General features: G+C 54.2%; 1 protein-coding gene across 1 annotated transcript in view; it reads right to left on the reverse strand.

Moving 5' to 3' along the window:
• Positions 1–375: 375 nt before the first annotated feature.
• The window catches only part of DDX31 (DEAD-box helicase 31), a 72505-nt gene continuing 55124 nt past the window's right edge, over positions 376–17756 (reverse strand). Inside the window, exon 21 of the mRNA XM_042963509.1 lies at positions 376–2614. Within this exon, the coding sequence (XP_042819443.1) occupies positions 2389–2614 (226 nt within the window). The 3' untranslated portion in view covers positions 376–2388. The remainder of the gene's footprint in view (positions 2615–17756) is intronic.

Below are 17756 nucleotides of genomic sequence, written 5' to 3' on the forward strand. Positions count from 1 at the left end.
ATGTAGAGGGCCGCACTGCTAACTAGCAAGGTCACTAGCGGCTTGGGATGTACCTGCATTAAGGGGCTCTCATTTACTCCCCTCTTCCCTAAATCTCACCTCCCTTCGCTAAAGAAGAAGAAGAAAAAGATCAAAGGAACCCACTGGGCTTTGTCCAAATGTCCTTTGCTGAGCTCTGGTTGGCTCTTTGCTTCTCCAAGAGTGGAAGAGGCTGTGTGCCTTGCATCAGCACTGACTTAATCACTCGCCAAGGGCTCTTTGCCCTTCGGTGGGTGAGAACGGAAGCCCCTCTGAAGGATGGCAACCCGCTAAGAGCTGCAAACATGAAGGGGTTTGGGGTGCAGAACAAGCATCCGACAAGCCCACGGGGGGAAAAGGCTTTCGGCTGCAACACTCCATGAGATGTCCAAATTCTCCGTGACTTCCAATGCGGGGAATCAGGCTGCGACACAGAGAAATGGGAAAGTTTGGGAAATCAGAAAAAGAGGGACGATTAACAATACGCACAAAATTAGAATATGTACAGTGGAATTAGGCTAAAGCTTTGCCTAATTGATGCCTGAAACGTATAATCTGTCAAGAGCCATAATAGGAGAAAGAGATTTATTTTAAGGTTATTTAAATTTAGATAATATTAACCCTAAATCTGTTAAATCCGTGTTTCTTTATTAACTGGGGGTAATATATTGATTCTACTTAGAAAGGGGCCCACAAAGCATCTATGGCAAGAAACCCTCACCTAAGTGTTTGCAAATTAGGCTGAAGTTCCATCTCTAAATTCTAGTCCCTTACACCCTCTGCCGGGAAGGTTCCCGCACGCACGCCCCCCCCCCCAGGAATGCAGGGCCCAGTCGACCTCTGGAGGAATGAGTGCATGGGGGGTGGGGGAAGCAGGGCTTCTCTTTGATCCTCCCCAATCACTGCCTTTAATCCTGTTTCTCACACAGCTGGGTTTTGTCTGTAAAGTTTGATCCCTCCTTTTCTCATCCAAATCATGTGACCCATTACACACGGAAATAAAAGAAAGGTGGCAGATTTCCCCAAGTCCGCTTGACAAGTGCTACAAGGCTTTATTATTACTGTTGTTGTTGTTAGAAACTTCACCAACCGTCCCTAAGAATTCGTATGTGACAGCCCTCGTGAGAAGGTCATATTTTCCCTCCCGCAGAAGATTAGTGCTCACTGGACTCACACTCGCCCTCTCCCTGGGGCCTCTGGTGTCGGTGCGAGCTACCCTCCACTGCCAGAGAGGGTCGGAGGCAAGGACGCTGGCCCCTCTGTGGACCCTGCAGACGGCCCATCTCGCAGCACTCTCATCCGCTCCCGGCCGCTTGGTTCCTGTGCATCTGGAGGGTTGGTTACTGAAGTGGGGGCCTCATCATCCATCACAGGAGTTGGAAGACGAGGAATCCCGAGAAGGTGTAGAGAACAAAGCACCTCCCGGCACAGAGGTGCTGAGCTCTGGCCCTTCTCCTTCGGACGCCTCTGGAATCCCCGCGTCCAAATCTGGCAACCTGTCCGCCCCGGAGGGGGGTGGGCGGGGGGGGCCCCTTCAAACCTCCGGGGCAACACAGTGGGGGAGGGGCAGCTGTGACCTGGGCCACACTACAAGGACCCCCGGACCCCAGACTTGAAGGCAAGATGGGACTCGATGGGAGAAAATGCTCAGGAGACTGGTGCCTTTTGACTTCAAAGGCAAAGAATAAAAAGGCAACAGTAAAAAGCATAAATAAATAAAAAAGTCACCAGTAAATCCATCAGCCACGAGACAGGAAGTTTTCCGTGGACATAAAAGAGGCGGCCCGGCACGTGAATGCGAGGTGGGGCCTGGAGCTGCCTGCGGACGGACCCGGAGGCTTCCGACCCACGCCAAAACCAGTCAGCCCTCTGAACAAAGCACTTGTACATCGAGAAAACGTGTTGACCTTTACCCTCTTCTTTAGCAAATTGCATCCCAGTTTTAAAAACGCTATAAAATTCGTGTTAAGCAATGTGTTGATGGGGCAACTAAAGTAAAACTTGGAGACACCTTCAGAACAGTCACCAGGAGGCAGGACGGGGCCCTCCCGCTGCCACTCACACCACCAGGCTCTTGCTGGAGGCTGCGGGTGGGGGGGAGAGTGCGGCTCTGGTGCACTGATTGGCTGGTCTACACTATGCTGACCCCTGCCCCCCACGGGATAAGGGGCCTGGCTTCTCTGGGTCAGGGGCTTGTCTTCAGGGCAAGGGGGGGGGGTGGCACCAGGCTTTCCCACAATGCTCCTGACAAGAACAGGGCCGTCAGCCCGGGTCTCCGGGCCTCCAGGATCCACCCCAAGCCCCAGGCCTGTGGAGGCAGAGTTGAAAACAAAAAAGCGAAAAACTTTTTTGGGAAGTCTCGGCCCCCGGTCAGTCTCTCTGGGTTTTTCCGTTGCACGGAGGGCGCTTCTTCTGCTTTCCCACGGCCGAGGCTGGGCGCCCGGTGCGGATGGCTCTGCATGGCTGGCTGCCGGGCACCGCGTGTTTGTTTTGCTTTTTGACCTTGGCGACGCTGGCCTCAATCCCACTTGAGTATTCTGAACGCAGGATTTCAGCAAGGCGGTGTTTACCCCAGGTCTTCTTACGAAGGTCAGGCCTGAAGAAAGTAACACAGCAGAGGGGGGAAAGGAAACTTTATTATTTTTTTCTTTCCCATTTGGAAAGAGGCTGGTAGCAGCTGGTTCCGAGACTGTGGAACTGACATTTTTGTATTAACAGAAGTACAATCCCTTCAATAGTGCTTGTTTTGATATTCTATGCACCAGAAGATTAGATACGGTGCTGACAGATTTTCATAACGGTGGCAAAATATCATGGCATTTTTAAAAGTGAGGCTTTGTTCTGTGTTGTTTTCACGGAAAAAAAAGAACGATACGCACTCACACTCTGATGGCAAACGAAGTGTATGATACAGCAGTTTGCCAAAGGATGGGGGGAAAAACCCGCCTTGAAACTCAACAACATGCAGCGGGCGAAAGCCGGCCAGCAACTCTGGGCAAGTAAGCCCCGTGTAGGTCAAAGCCTCCTCCTGACGGGGCCCACACAGCGCCCGGGGGTGGGGTGTCGGTCGCAGACACCTCTTCGCTGACTGAAGAGCCTCCTGTAGATATTTTTGACCTTGAAAACCCCAAACCCAGGGTCTGCATGGGCAGACGGGACGGCATCTGCCAGACCCACCGCTCTCCACCGACCACGGGCATGGGTGCGGAGCGAGAGGGAGGGCTCCCTGCCCCAACCCACGAGGAAAGTGCAAAAGGCTGAAAATCAATTTCAGGCGTTGAATACCAGTAACTGTTTTCAAGAGACAGCAGCCTCACCATTTGATCAGAAGATCAGAGGGAGAAATTGGTAGAAGTTCAACTGTACACAGGAAGAATGATTATGAATGTCTAAGAGCAAACGTTTCCCAGGACAGGATTTTAACCCAAATAAGAACAAGAGAGCCATACCACTGAACCCACACTGCTATGCCGGCCATTCCCTCAACTCCCGACAGCGGGGTCTTAGGGTTCTTGCAAAAGGCACACGTCGCCCTCTGCGACGTATAGTTACAGCATTTTCTTGGTAATCGTCGGAGCTCAAGTGGACCAAAGTTGTGCTCAAGATAGAACGGAACTCCTTGAAAACTCAAGAATTAGCAACGGGATCACTACTGCGCTCCTGAGCTGGCAGGAAAGGTGGCGGAGTCCTGTGACAGCGCTGGACCAGGCTAAGGCAATTACACCGAATTCCTCCACAGGGCGGGGCTCAAGCAACGGCAGGCCTAGCATGGTTTTCTACCAGGACGCACAGGGAAAAACACGGTCACCCTTTGTTGGGAACAAAGGTCTGAGAATACGTTAAGGGTAAGACTTTGTCATAAGGGTGCACGGATGCGTCAGTGACAGGGCCCTGCGAGATTGGGAGCAAACAAGGAAGTACTTTCGGGGTTCCACAGTCATGCCGTCCGCCGGACAAGGGAGGTATGACAGCACCCTCGTTTCACAGACAAGGAAACTATTCTGGAGGAGCGTTAAGTACTTTGCCCAAGACCATCGAGCTCGTAGGTGCAGCAGCGGAGATGCAAACACAGGTCGGATGGACTCAGGCCTACGCTCCTCCCAGCAGGCTGCGGGTCCAGGGACAAACACTTAGGAAGATCTGGCAGGAGCCAGGGTGGCAGAGAACCACGGCCAGACACGGGGGAGTTCTGTGCTCACATGAGAATGTGGCAGGGGGACGGTGGGGGCAGCGCCTGGATGACAGAGGAGTAAGGGGCAAGTGGGGACCAAGAGGAGAGCTGACGACGGAGGAGGCCGAATGACACAGCTCAGGCTCTCCGCTCGGTCTCCTCACCTGAACAAAGGGGAAGATACTTAGAACAAAGCTCACAGGTGCTGGAAGGATTAGAGACGCACAGGCGGCTAGCGGGTGGCTGGCATGTGGGTTTCGGTCAATCAGTTAAAAATGAGGAAACTGAGGTCCGGAGGTGCCAACCGAGAGGCTCTCCAAGGCCACACGGGAGCCAGGCCTGACCCCGGGGGCCCTTGATGCCCAGGCCGGGGCATTTGGGGCTGCACCCCCTTCTCCTGCAGGGCACTCGTCCTAACTCCCCGGGGTGGTGGACCGTGCACCCTGCCGGGCCCGGTGGAGGGGGCCGCACCTCGGGGGGTGGGGGGGGCTGGCGCGTGGCTGGGAGGCGGCGGGAGCCAGGCCTGCAGCTGAGGGCACTAAACTTGTTCCCAACTGAAGGCTGCCAGTTCTCTGCTTGTAGTTTATTTTTAGTCGGGTTACATGACAGACGGAGTGAGAAGGTTCTGACAGGAAGAAATGCTTCCTCTTCCCCGTTTGAAGCCAGGTACTCACAATGTGTATAATTTTAAATCTAACAACCCGAGTTTCAAAATATGCAAAATTGCAGCCAAAATATCCTCCCCAGCATCGGCTCTGTGACTGCTCCTGCCACCGCTAAAGCAAAATAAATAACCAGAACCTGATCGGGGCGACTGAGACCCTAACTGCCGACAGAGCAGGCACAGACAGCGGAGCGGCACCCTTGCAGGCTCAGGCGCAGGCTGGCGGTCCTGCAGACGGGGCCGGAGGGACAGTGCGGGAGCCCACACCGGCGGGGGCACCACACGGGCGCCCTTCCGTCCCCGTCCCTCCCCAGACACACGCAGCTGGGTCCCGGGCAGCGCCAGGTCCCTCCTGCCCGGCAGGTGCAGCACGGTTATTAAGGACCTTCGGGTCCACACCGTGGGGGGGGGGGACTCATTGGAAGTGCATCTGGGAGATGGTCCTGCCCGCCTTCAGCTTCTGAGCGCAAAACGTCCTATCTTAGCATCTCCTTCTAGGCAACGTACTTTCGACCTGGGACCCAAACCCAAGCTCCGAGGCTCCTGGTGGTCCAGAGGGCAAGCGGGGTTTCGTCTTTCAGACCCAGACCACCTCCCCAGGACCCGAACCTCAGGGTCGACCCCGCAGGGTTTTCCCCACTGCTGTGGGAGCAACAGGACCCGGCTGGCTGTCTGCTGTTCCTTTGTTCTGAGGCCCAGTGCCGAGAAGGCAAAGTACAGATGGGAAGGTGGAACGTTCTAAACCCAGGCCCGCGCTGGGCGCATGTGGCCTCTCGACTCCTTCTCCTGCCAAGCTGCACTTCTCCCAGGGACTTGCCAACTTTCTTGCCCTCCTTGCCCTCCAAATACTCAAACCCCTCTCAAATGGACTTCCCAGTCCACCAGAGTAATCCCACAGTTACCAAGCAACAGATCAGTTTATCTAACCACAGGGAACTCCCTTGTAGTGAAAGCTGAATAACCCCCCTTGGTTACCAGGCTGGATTACCCTGCAGGATGGGCAGATGCCACTTTCACTGCCAATAAGGTGAAATCACAGCCTAATTAGTAAATCAATATGCCCACTAGGGTGACCACTGCAGAAGAGGGGCCTCAGGACCTTCTCGCACCTTTACGGACAGATTCACAGAAGGCTACCCCAGGTAGGAAGCCGCCCCAGCTCAGGATTGTGCTCATGGCATCCTCTTACGGGACAGAGTTTTTCACTTTACCTTCTTTAATTTATGTACTGTCAGGTCAATCGGTATTTTCTTTTACTAAGTTTTACAGCTTTAGGATCACGCTTAGAAGCCTTCCTCATGCTAGCGTTTAAAAACGTACAGGCAGGGGCGCCTGGGTGGCTCAGTCGGCTGAGTGTCCAACTCCTGATTTCAGGTCAGGTCATGATCTCACGGTTCACGGCATGGAGCCCTGAATCGGGCTCTGCGCTGACGGCGTGGAGACTGCTTGGATTCTCTCTCTTCCCCTCTGCCCACCTCTCCCCTGCTCATGCTCGTCCCCCCCCGCCCCCCCAAATAAATAAACATTAAAAAAAATGTTCAAGCACATTTTTCTTTAGTCTGCTACTGCCTTCCGTAATTCCATCTAGATTTTATTCTGGTTTAACTATTCCTTCCCAACAGTTATCCACAATAGTCACTGGACCATAAATCTGCTCCCCAGGACTTGAAACGCACCCCTGTGACTCTTTCTGATGCTGAGAACACTTCCTGTAGGCGACACTCGAAGAGATGATGAGAAAGAATGACAGTGGCCAACACTGAAGAGATCTACCAAATACATCGAAACAACACGTGAGCAAATTCCACTGACGGGGGCGGTGAAGGGACTTAAAGATACAACAAGTCAGTCTTTCAAACTGGCCACCGACCTCCATGATGATTCTCCTGCCGACACTCCCGTGGCGCTGTTCTCGGCACTGGACAGGTGTTTAACTCGTCTACTTCACCCACAACCCCACGAAACGGCTACGGTTAGCACCCCCACGTTACCGGTGAAGGAACAGAGACACAGGGGAGGGAGGTGGCGCCCAGGGTCACAAACCAGTGACGGAAGAGCAGGGACTCCAGTCCCGGAAATCTGACCCCGTGACTCGTGCACTTAACCGCCGTGCTGTTAGGTTTCCACCAAAACCAGAAGCAAGCCTCCTGCACAAGACGTTTTTATGCCAAGACAACGTTCATGTAATCTCAAAATCTCAAAGACTCTTGGCGGCCCTGATGGAGTGCAACTGAAAAGTGAAGGTTGAATTAACTTAGGTGAGAAACAGCAGTTTAAAGAAAATCACATGATTTGTTCAATTCCATCACGGACACCAAGAAACCCATAGAAGTATACTCGCCGTGGAAGTCTGCAGGGTATAAAAACTGTGACTCAAGGTTAACTTGGATTGTGGGCTGACAGGTGATTTTTAAGCTTTTCTCTATTTCCTGAATTTTTACAATGAACATGTATTATTTTTGTGACCATAAAGAACAGTGTATTTGTTATAGGGAAAAAAATCAAACGGTCGAATTTTGCCCTATGCCAAAATATCCAAGTCTTTTAACTTTTACTTATCAAAACCTCTTTGCTTTTCGCTTTTAGTTTGTTTGATTTTGTGTGAGAGTTTTCTCTTAAGACAGAAACAGACAGACTGAGGAGTAGTAAAATGTACTTATTCTCTGATCTGAAGGATTCTTTCTGCATGTAAGCAAATGACCTAGGGACACAGTGAGTGAGAGCACCCCTCCTGCCCCCCCACACACACCAAGGACTGAGGGAAGCAAGCCCCCCAGCTGGAAGGAAAGCCTGGGTCCTAAGCGATGCCAGTAGGAGACAGCGATGCTTTTAGAAGGCCTGAGGCAGCCTCAAAAGCTTCCCTGTTCCCGCCTCGCCCTCACGGGTGAAGGAAAGGCAGCAGTGTCTGAGTGGGGTTCTGGTGGCTCTCGGATGACAGAGTCGCACACAACTCCAAGGAGAATCTGACAGGCAGTCCCTCCGGTGCAACCGAGCAGCTCAGGGAAGGAACCCGCTAGTGCGGGTGGTAATTCAGCCCACGCACTATCAAGCCTTTCACGGTCACTGAAGGAAAAAGCAGCTGTATCAAGCCTCCTTTAACCCGTGGGTTCTGTTTCAGCAGAGATGTAAGCTGGCGGGCGGACCGTCTCAAGGGCGCTTTTTTTTGTGATTTCCTAGGACCAGACCAACGTTAGCTTCGGTAAGACTACCGGGGCCCCAGAAGACGCCCTACCCCAGGTGAGCCATGCTGTGGCGGACGGTCACTGCAGAAAAGTACCCGAGAGTGACTCTGTGGACACAGAGATTGATAAAAAGCGGGTTTCCGCCTTACATCCAAGAACAAGACCCAGTGAAAAGCAGAAAAGAGCTCTGAGCCCCGGGCTGAGGGCAGGCATGCTGCCAGGCCACGCAGGTCATAGGCAATCAATACATCGACGTCATGATCGATTTTGCTGCCCGGCAGAGCACGCACAATGAAAGAGAGGACAGAGATAATGTTCAGAGGTAGCAGAGGCCAAAAAGGGAAGAGAGAAATGAGAATCCCAGAATTGGACGGGAACCTCAAGATTATTTGCCCAAGTGGCAGAAACCGTTAGAACAGCTCTGTCAGGACTTGGGCCCGGACATCACCAGGCAGGGTGGCCATGCCTAGCCGATGTCCCCGTGGAGTCAACAGCTCTCTCCAAGCTTAGGTTCCCCCCCATGTCAGAAAGTGCCTCCACCTACAGGCCTAACGGGCATGACCAAGTGCTTGACACGTTTTAATTCTCGGTGAAAATATGACGATGGAGAAATACCGAGTGGGCATGGAAACAGTCAGGTGTGTCTGTAACCGGTCTGACTACATCCTAAATGTGCTGCCTGAGACTGATAAGCTGGGGACAGCATTTCAGCACCAGACCCCAGAGCTCAGCCCTGTGGGCCCGTCCTGTTTGACATGATCGCTGTCTTGGATGGTATTATGAGGCATATTTGTCACATCGGCAGATGAAAAGCAGCCTGCAGGGACAGCGGACACCCTGGACGACAGAACACCTGCAACACCCTGGCAGGCCAAAGGGACAGGCCTTGGCTAAAGGGTGAACAACACCGGGGCACGTGCACCGTCCTGCTCTTGAGGCAGAGCAGCTGGGCGGTTTGAACTCTCACACGTGCAAACAAACAGGGACTCGGTTGGCCAGTTTCAACCTGAGCCCCAGGACGGCCCAGATGCCAACAATGCGGGAGGCCTGGAGCCAGGAGGCCAGGGTGCTCGTCGCACTGAGGGAGCCAGGCCGGTGCTGAGCCCCGTGTGAGTGGTAGCCGCGGTCCCTGCTCCTACCGTTAATAGGCCAATAGATGTGATCGCTCTCCTCTTCTGTGCTGGTCCGTCTCTCCTGCACGTTTGGGTAGTTCCATGACCCGGATTTGGAAAAGAACCCCGGCTGGGAGAAGAGCCGCCCAGAGGACGGACGGTGACGGACGAGCAGCTGGGGATGCTGGCGCCGCAGGGCGGAGCCAGCCCCTCTGACCGGGAGGACCCCGGGGCCGTCCTGCACGGGCTGTGGGGCTGAGTCTGGCCAAGGCCCCATCTCTCCCCGGGCCAGTCTGCTCACTCTCAAAAGGATTCAGGGAACTAATGAATCGAGGTGCTTCTCACAGTGCCTGTTGTGAAAGCCCCCATCCAGCGTTGACTGTTATTGTTATTAACAGTATGGAAAAGAGGAGAGGCAGGAGATAAGGAGCCATCATCAGATACCCGACACGTGTCATGTGGACCAGGGACGGCTTTGATCAACGATAACAACACCTTGTATTTTTGTTTGCATATCATGCACATTCAGCATTAGAATCTCACAGAGACCACAGAGTGGAAAATGAAAGTGGTCCATGGGGGCTCAACTTCAGCAGCTCTAACGGGGAGCCGAGTCCCCCCTGTGCAGGTGGCGAGCACCCACGGCTGGGAGGCCTGGAGCAGAGGCCTTCAGGACCCAGGAGCCATGCAACAGGCAGGTCAAGGGCAGACTGTGGCGGGAGCCCTCGGGAAGATTTCCCATAAGCGCTCACCCCTCTTACAGACTCAGAGAGGGGGAGTCCCAGGGGGGGCGGGAGAAAGCAGCATTTACCGAGCAGCCACCCCAGGCTCCGCACCGGGCTACATGTCCGGAACCCTTCTGCACACTCCAGGACCCTGAGGGCTGCACGACGCAGGTTCGTTGTTGCCAGGGCTGGGATCAAGCTGGGGACACCTGACTTCAGGCCCAGGCACTGCACCCTCTGGACCTGAAAGGACACCAGGGAAAAAGCGGGATCCAGATCCTCCCTGCGATCATCTCTTATCAGAGATCTTTCGAGGCAACTGCCCTGCAAACAAACATAAAGCGTCCACCACCACTCTGGGGTTGCTACCCTGACGGTTTCACATCAAATTCTTCCACGTACGTAACCAAATGGACTCCTGCTTTAAGTCCGTTTCTTCGATTACAGGAACAACTGCTCACACAGGAAAACACCCGCGGTGGGGCTCAAACACTTACTTTGCCCAACACCTGGGGCTCAAACACTTACTTTGCCCAACACCAACTCTAGAAACTGGAACCTTCTACAAGGGGTATGTGAGGCAGCAACAAAGTGCCGGGATGTGGGCTCCAGGCTCTCTCAGACCTGGGGCCAGGGGAGCAGGCACGCCCCCTTTCCCCTGGGTTCGCGGGACAGGCCTGGGGCTCAGCGAGACACACACAGGGCCTCAGCAGAGCCGAGGGCGCACGGAAGCCCTTAAGGGTCCCACGCCACTGCTCAAACTGCGATGCTCAAACTGCATCCCTCCTCTCGATTACTAACTAGTTAAGATGTTACTCTCTACTTCAGACCGTGGCTGTAACACCAGGGCCAGAATGAAAGGGACATCTGGAGAAGACGTAGAGTCATTTCGTGATGGGCTACAGCAGGACGCACACCTTCCTACTCAAAAAGGGGCCCGTGGACCGCGGGGATAGATCAGAGGCATGGGTCACCCCAGGAGGGGTGAGGAGGGGTTCAGGGTGATGTGTAGCAAGGGGAGAGCTGGGACCGTCACGTTCTTTCCTAGCTCTCCGATGGCGCGAACCAGGAGAGCTCCGAGCACGGCCAATGTAACGAAGAGCCGGGCATTCTCCCGTTGCCCGCAGCCTCGACTGCCGTCCGCCGACTCACGCTGGGCCAGCTGCGTCTTCCACCTCGGGTGCCTGGAAGGCTCCAACAGTGAACGTGACCGCCCGAGCACCCTCCCAGGAGAGGCCGGCTGGGTTCCTGTTCTTTGTTATCGGCCTGGCCGCTTGACTGAAAACACACCCTGTGGTTCCCGCTGTCTGCAGGTGACCCAGGTGTGGAGAAAGAGCAGGGTCACCGTGAAATCCCTCTAATCGCCTCATTAGCCGGGTGGGGATGAGGGTGTGTTTGTTCCACGAAGAGGCACAGGGCTGGTAATTGCATGGTGTCAGAGGGAAAGAAATAGTGGCAGCAGCGAAAGGCCAAATGTAAAAGCTGCGTGTGCACAGCAATAATTAAGCCAAAGCCCGGAAAGGCAGGGCCCACGGTACCTGAGCAGAGAGGAGGGAAGGGAATTATAACTGGATCTGCACCGCGTGACCCGAGTGGAAGAGGCAGGCCCTCCACGGGAGCCTGTGCCCACACCGCGCCGCTTCCTGGAGCTGCCCGTGCCCGTGATGAGCTCACTAACCTACAAGCGGCTCGCTGACACGCGGTCCCTGAGCAAGGACTCTGTGCCGTGCTGTGTTTCCCACCAGAAGGGACGTGGCCACGTTCCACAGAACTTTTCCTGTCCCCTGGCCCGTCTGGACAAGAGTATATTCTCCTCCGTACAAATGTCCCACAGAGATAACGCAGTGTGGACTTCAAAGAGACCCATCCTGTGTGTGCCTTGCCAGAGAGGCCCGTAGAAGATGCTCCTGTCTACAATCCATGCAGCTCATCCAGGTTCTACGTTAAAATATTATTAATTAATCCTAACTTGAATCAGACATACACTTGGCCAGCATCTGGCTGTCCTCCTGCATTAAGGAGGACACCCCGTCGCCCGCTCCGAGGACCTGGGTCTACATTTTTGAGAACTGTTAGTCAACTTACGACCACCTCCATCCCCCTCTTCAGGACTTGAGGCTTTACTGAACCACGGTCTCCCGGGATGGGGCCTGGGCCCCTGTACTACATACAGCTCCCCAGGGGAGTCTGACAGCGGACTCTGCTGCCTTGCTCCACAGGACACCTTCTGCCCTTGAGGCTACCTCCGGCGGTCCTTAGCTGTTTCAAACCCTGGTCTCCAGGCTGAAGCCGGGTGATCTGGCCTTCCAGTGGGGCGTCTGCTCTGGTCCTGTGGAGGCAGGGCAGAGGCCCCAGCCCTGAACCTGCTCACGCCCATGCTATGTGGGCTGATCCCCAAGCCGCCTCCACCCATGAAGTCAGGGACGCTGGTTCAGAGGAAGGTGGCCCCGTCTCGTTCTCCCGGGACAGCCTGGCTGAGCGCAGCGTGCTCTGAAAAGCAGGTGTCCCCCTACCCCCTTGCAGGATTTGCTGTTTGCTGGGTCCACTGAACAGGCAAGAGGCATTTCCCTCTTTTTCTTATCTTTCTTTCCTTCCCACTGTGCCCTTCCTCTCAGAATTACAGGCCGCCGGCAGGTTCTGTTTATCTATCCACGTGGTGCCGGGCACCACGGGAGCCGCTGGGGATGAGAGGAGAAAAACCAGACAGGGTCTCCACCGCAAGCTGCACTCGAGAGATGGACATGAGCCACCCGCACGCACAGACGGCGGTGTCGGGTGAGGGAAGGCGGAGGTGCCAGCCCGGGCAGGCGGCCCAGAGAAGACCTCCTCGCAGGAGGCACTGTGTCCAAAGACGGAAAGCAGGGAGAGGCCCAGGCCCCCCGGGGACTCGGCGAAGGCCCTGAGACGATGGGGAAAATGGGTGCCACGCAGGGCCGCTGAAGAGGGGGCTCGCCGTTGTCACTTGCCTTAGTCATCAGAGCAAGGAGATGCACCGAAAGGGCTGGCGGCAAGGGCGACAGGTGAGGGTGCGGAGGCTCTGTGGCCTGGGGCCGGGTGTGAGAAGCCAAGGGAAGAGACCAGGAGGTGGCCAGAGGGGTCAGAGGCAGTAGCGCTGCTCGGGATCTGACCCGCACGCAGGGGGTTCACACAGAGATCCCCACGTTCTCTAGCGTGGCTTTGTCTCGCCTCTGATCTCATGTTTGCCCAATCTTTTACCGAATAACTGGCTCAATGAGATTGAGAGAATTTTCACAGTGGGCAAGGTTCCAGGTGTGCCTCCAGCTAATTAAGTGATACGAGGGAGGTTGTAAATGCCACCTACAAATTGGCAGGCAAGCTGCTCCTAATGATGAGAATATTGCTTTACAGGAGGTGCAGCTGCAGCTTCTTGATGCCCGTCTTGGAGCGGACCGGTTCCATGTTTTCAAGGTTGTTCCTGATACGGCAAGCTCAAGGGTGCTGAAAAGCTGACCGCTGACCGCACTTCCCACTCCCTGGCCCAGGATACTCACAGGTGCGGTGAAGGCTGGCAGAAAGAGCCACCAGCACTGTCACCGCCATTTGCTCCCGTGTGTTCACGTCTGACCCCGTGTCGATGCTGGACCGCCTGGCGTGGTCCTTACACAGCACCGTGAGGCACCCGTGCCCGTTTGGGAAGCCAGGGGACTAGGCAGAGAGTCGCGGAGTCACTTGTCCCAGGGCAGACAGAAGAGGCTCAATCCCGGCTCAACCCCTGTGTGGCCCTCCCTTGGGCGGCACCTAAGAACCGGAGGCCCTAGAGCACCAGTGAGGACAGGAGCCCTTCGCAGTTACCGAACAGCCACTGGACAGGCGACGGTGGCAATCAGAACAAGTGACAGGGCAAAGGCTTCAAAAAGGAAAAATGCCCCAAGTAGGGCTGTGCAAAACCTCCAGTTTGAACGTTAGTGCTAAAATCCGCGACAATTCAGATGAGAAAACTCCGGCAGGCACCTCCACATGAGGACGTCTACTTGGTGTAGAGGAAACACTGGATCTAGAACTCCGGGGGGACAGGTGCTCTGCGGTGCCCGGGTGCCGGGGGTTCTGACCCGAGGCCAGGACCCAGGGGAGCCAGCCCCGTGTACCCTCCTGTCACTGACCACGGCCCGCCGAGCACAGGCCCAGCACACCCAGACCCAGTCGTTAAGGGTTAAGAGATCCTTCATTTTAGATGGCTTACCTGTTTGGTAAGAGCAGGAACTTCGTGGTCACACTTTGACCGGGCTGGCTTGAGCAAAGGTGTATGGTGCACCTGGGGCGCTCAGTCAGTTGAGCAACTGACTTCGGCTCAGGTCATGATCTTGTGGTTCGTGAGCTCGAGCCCCACATCGGGCTCTCTGCTGTCTGTGCGGAGCCTGCTTCAGATCCTCTGTCCCCACCCCGCCCGCCCCTCCCACACTGGCACGCTCTCAAAAATAAGCAAACATTTAAGTGAAAGAGAAAAAGGAAATGTGCATAAATAAAACTGCACTTCTTTTAAGAACAGCCAACAACTTGGACTGTTGTTGCTCTACTAATTCTAAAAGGAGGGAGCCGAGAACAGAGGAGCATAGTTATTGGATTACTGATAAAGGCGACGTCCAAGATGTTTCTAGGCACGAAGGAAAACATCAGAAAGACACAGGTGGCATAAGCCAGGGGTAGACAAGTCTCAGGTAGCTACAAATAACATCGTTGGGGCAGAGCAGTGCTTTCATGATCACAGCACAGAATTCACGAGATAGTTGGTTAAAAACAGCAGACTCGCTCTCTCGTACTGTCGCAGTAGCACTGACACAGTAACGCATTGTATTCTTGAACCAGTCTCCACAGCGTGTAAGGGAGGCGAGGAACTCGCAGCCCCGCACGGCGGGCCTGCTCACTACTCGTGTGTGTCACCGCCTAGACAGACAGACGCCCTGGCCGACAACACCACTCTGCCCTCCCGAAGCAGACGGTACCGGGTCCCCCCGTCTCCTGGGAAGATGGAAATTTTGGAAGGTATGTTATCTTTGCTTCCCAGGAACCGCGGAATCTACCGAGCTTCAAAATCAGAACTGCGTTTCACAGAAGGAAAATGCTGTGTTTGTGATGGATGTTGCTAAGGGGCCATTCAATATTTTACCAACAGCACCGACTCCCTGTGTGCACGTCTGTGTCGGTGTTTGGGGCGGGGGGTGGGGGGCTGCCTTGGCAGGTCTGTGTGTCGGTGTCAGAGGAGTTTTGTAACTACGACTGCATCTGTGTGCAGGGGAGAAGCATTTTGTGTTCCCTTTCAGAACTAAGGACTGAAAAGCAGATACATACCCAGTGATAAAGATCTCATTTGGGGACGTTATCCTTTTTTTGTCTCAACAGTGGTCAAGTAAAGGAATAAAGGCATACGGATGAGATAAAACTTCCCTTTGTCACTGCGTGGAAACCATCTCCTTAGCTAACGTGCCCTTGCTTCATGTTTTAACACCCAGACGAACCCCTTGTTTGGTGCATGACGAGGCGAGACAGGATTCTGCTCACAGTGGCATGGATTTGGTCCACAGGTATCAGAGGTGTGCACATAACGTAGAGCTACTCTAGGCAGTTAACCCCATGACACAGAATGCAGAATAATTTGGAGAATTCAGTGCTCCAAATTGGTCCACCCCAAGAAAGCAGAAGGAACCACTCCCTTTCTTGACAGATGGATTTCAGAGGAGACGCCTGAGCTCAGAACAATCACTGTGGCCACAGCATAACTCTCTGCACTTTGTGGTGTTTAACGGACTTTTCTTCCCAGTCCTCAAAAAGCAGCAACTGGCATTTGCTTGAGCCCTGACTGAGGTGCGGAAAATCTGTCCCGTCTTCTCTGCCGCTTACCCTGACCACAATTATACGGTCCGTGTGCACATTAGCTGCCAAGTCATTCTTCTTCTTCCAGGAGTGACAAGATTTCCCCAAATAAAAAAAAAAAAAAAAAAAAAAAAAGGTGCCTACTGTATCCTTGAGTGCCGTCTGCGTTAGCAAGGCAGGGGTGGGGTGGGAGGATGTAAGAGTGCAGCGAGAAATGCCTTCAAAAGAAGGGCATAACAACCGAAAAAGTAGCTGTAACTGAGTGGTGACATGGCCAGAACAGAGAGCGGTATTGTCACGGGCGGAGTAATCCTGTGACACACTGCTGTCACTCACCCCCCGGCTCCCTGCCGCGCCAGCCAGACATCAAAGGCTGCCCCATACCATCTTACATGCTCTTTATCGGCTAATCAGCCCATTCTTCCCTAAATAAAGCCCTGTTAAATCCCCTGCTCACAGGGGTATGGTAGTCCTGGTGCCCATCTGCTAGCAGGGTCAGCTGAAGCAGGAGGCGGCGGCTTGCTCTCTCCCTAGTGGCTTCTCAAGGTGAGGACAATGCTGGCTGGCTCCGAGTCCCCCTCCCGACTGCCTCCCTGCCTTGCTGCTCTGCTTTCCAGGATCTGGGTAAGAGCTGCGGACGTCCCAGCCTGAAGAGCTGCTCTCTGGATTTACACTTGCTAATGAAGTTCCCACTCATAAAGGTAGATGAGCCGCTAACAATGAAGTATCGGGACTGCATTGATTTGCGGGGATAGGAATCGGCAAGATCTGTGTTTCTCACCAGTGATCAACTGGCAGGAGTGTTCCGATCTTCTTGAAGTGCCAACGTTTTAGAGACGGTGGCAGGATGGCCTGGTTTCCAGATCACTAGGAGGTCCCCCTCAGACCTGACTGCAAGCCTCACACACTCGAAACCAAAGTGGGCACGCGGAAATACCAGCTACTTCCGACCCCAGGGCAGCAACGTGACTCTGGTGCACAGCCGTCGTACATCTGAGGCGTCTTCTACCTCCCGGGAGGACGGGCAGAGAAGTCTCTAGCCACAGCCCTGCCCAGGACAGGTAGCAGGGGCAGCGGGCAGTACCCTGCACCTCAAAACCGCCTGGAAGACACCAGAGCTGGGTGTGTCTTAGCCTTGTCTGGGCACGGATCAACAGCGGCATGTGAACTACCTGCCTGACAGAATTACTGAGGTACGGTCCTACAGGAGAGGTGTTAATACAAGGAAAAAAAAATCAAGCATCTTAAAAATTCCAAAAATGGGACTAGAATTAGGCAAACTTTATCCATTCCTAAGAGCCTTGTAGGTGCCACACCCTGAACAGATCAGGTTGGATGTTCCAGAATCTTAACCCATCTGGTTTCCAGATTTCTGTCCTAAGGTGATTCATCTGTGCGGCCTGTCCTAATGCTTGGTCTCAAAACAACCTTGTGAAATAGCTACAAAACATCGATTTCCTTCTCTTTGCTGTAGCTGAGGAAACTGAGGCTCTGAGAAGTAAAGCAAAGATACGGCCCAAAGCTCAGAAGCTCACATCAGAGCAGAGCTGGAACTGAAGTCCAAGTCCCCCGCATCTAAGACCAGCGATCGTTTCCCTACACCAGGCGGTCCACTCTGACTTTTGTCACTGCATCCAGGGCCCTGACAAGTGATGGTGCACGAGCAAGCGGGCGTGTGGCAGGAACTGGCAGGGAAGTGTGGCACGCCCCCGGATTCTCACGGTCAGGGCAAGTGTACTTTGACATTTGCAATTCATAAGCAAATAAACGATGTGCAATGCAAACGAATTGTCCAGAGCATTCAAGGATTCTCTGCTTGTTCAGTGTTTCCTTCCCACTCACATGCTGCACAAGTGGTGATGGCAGTCTGTCCCTGAGTCCCCATGCAAGCGGTCCATGGCTCCTGCAAAGGGGCTGGGTCCTTTTACAAATGTCTTTTGCTGAGGGGAATCATCTCAGGACCTCCTGGAACTGTGGAGGTGGACCCAGAGCCCAGCCTCCCACCTGCAGGGCAGCGCTCTTCACTCTCACTAGGACCTCTGGACAGTTTACCAT

Source organism: Panthera tigris, chromosome D4, assembly GCF_018350195.1.
Source record: "Panthera tigris isolate Pti1 chromosome D4, P.tigris_Pti1_mat1.1, whole genome shotgun sequence".
Classification (NCBI taxonomy): domain Eukaryota; kingdom Metazoa; phylum Chordata; class Mammalia; order Carnivora; family Felidae; genus Panthera; species Panthera tigris.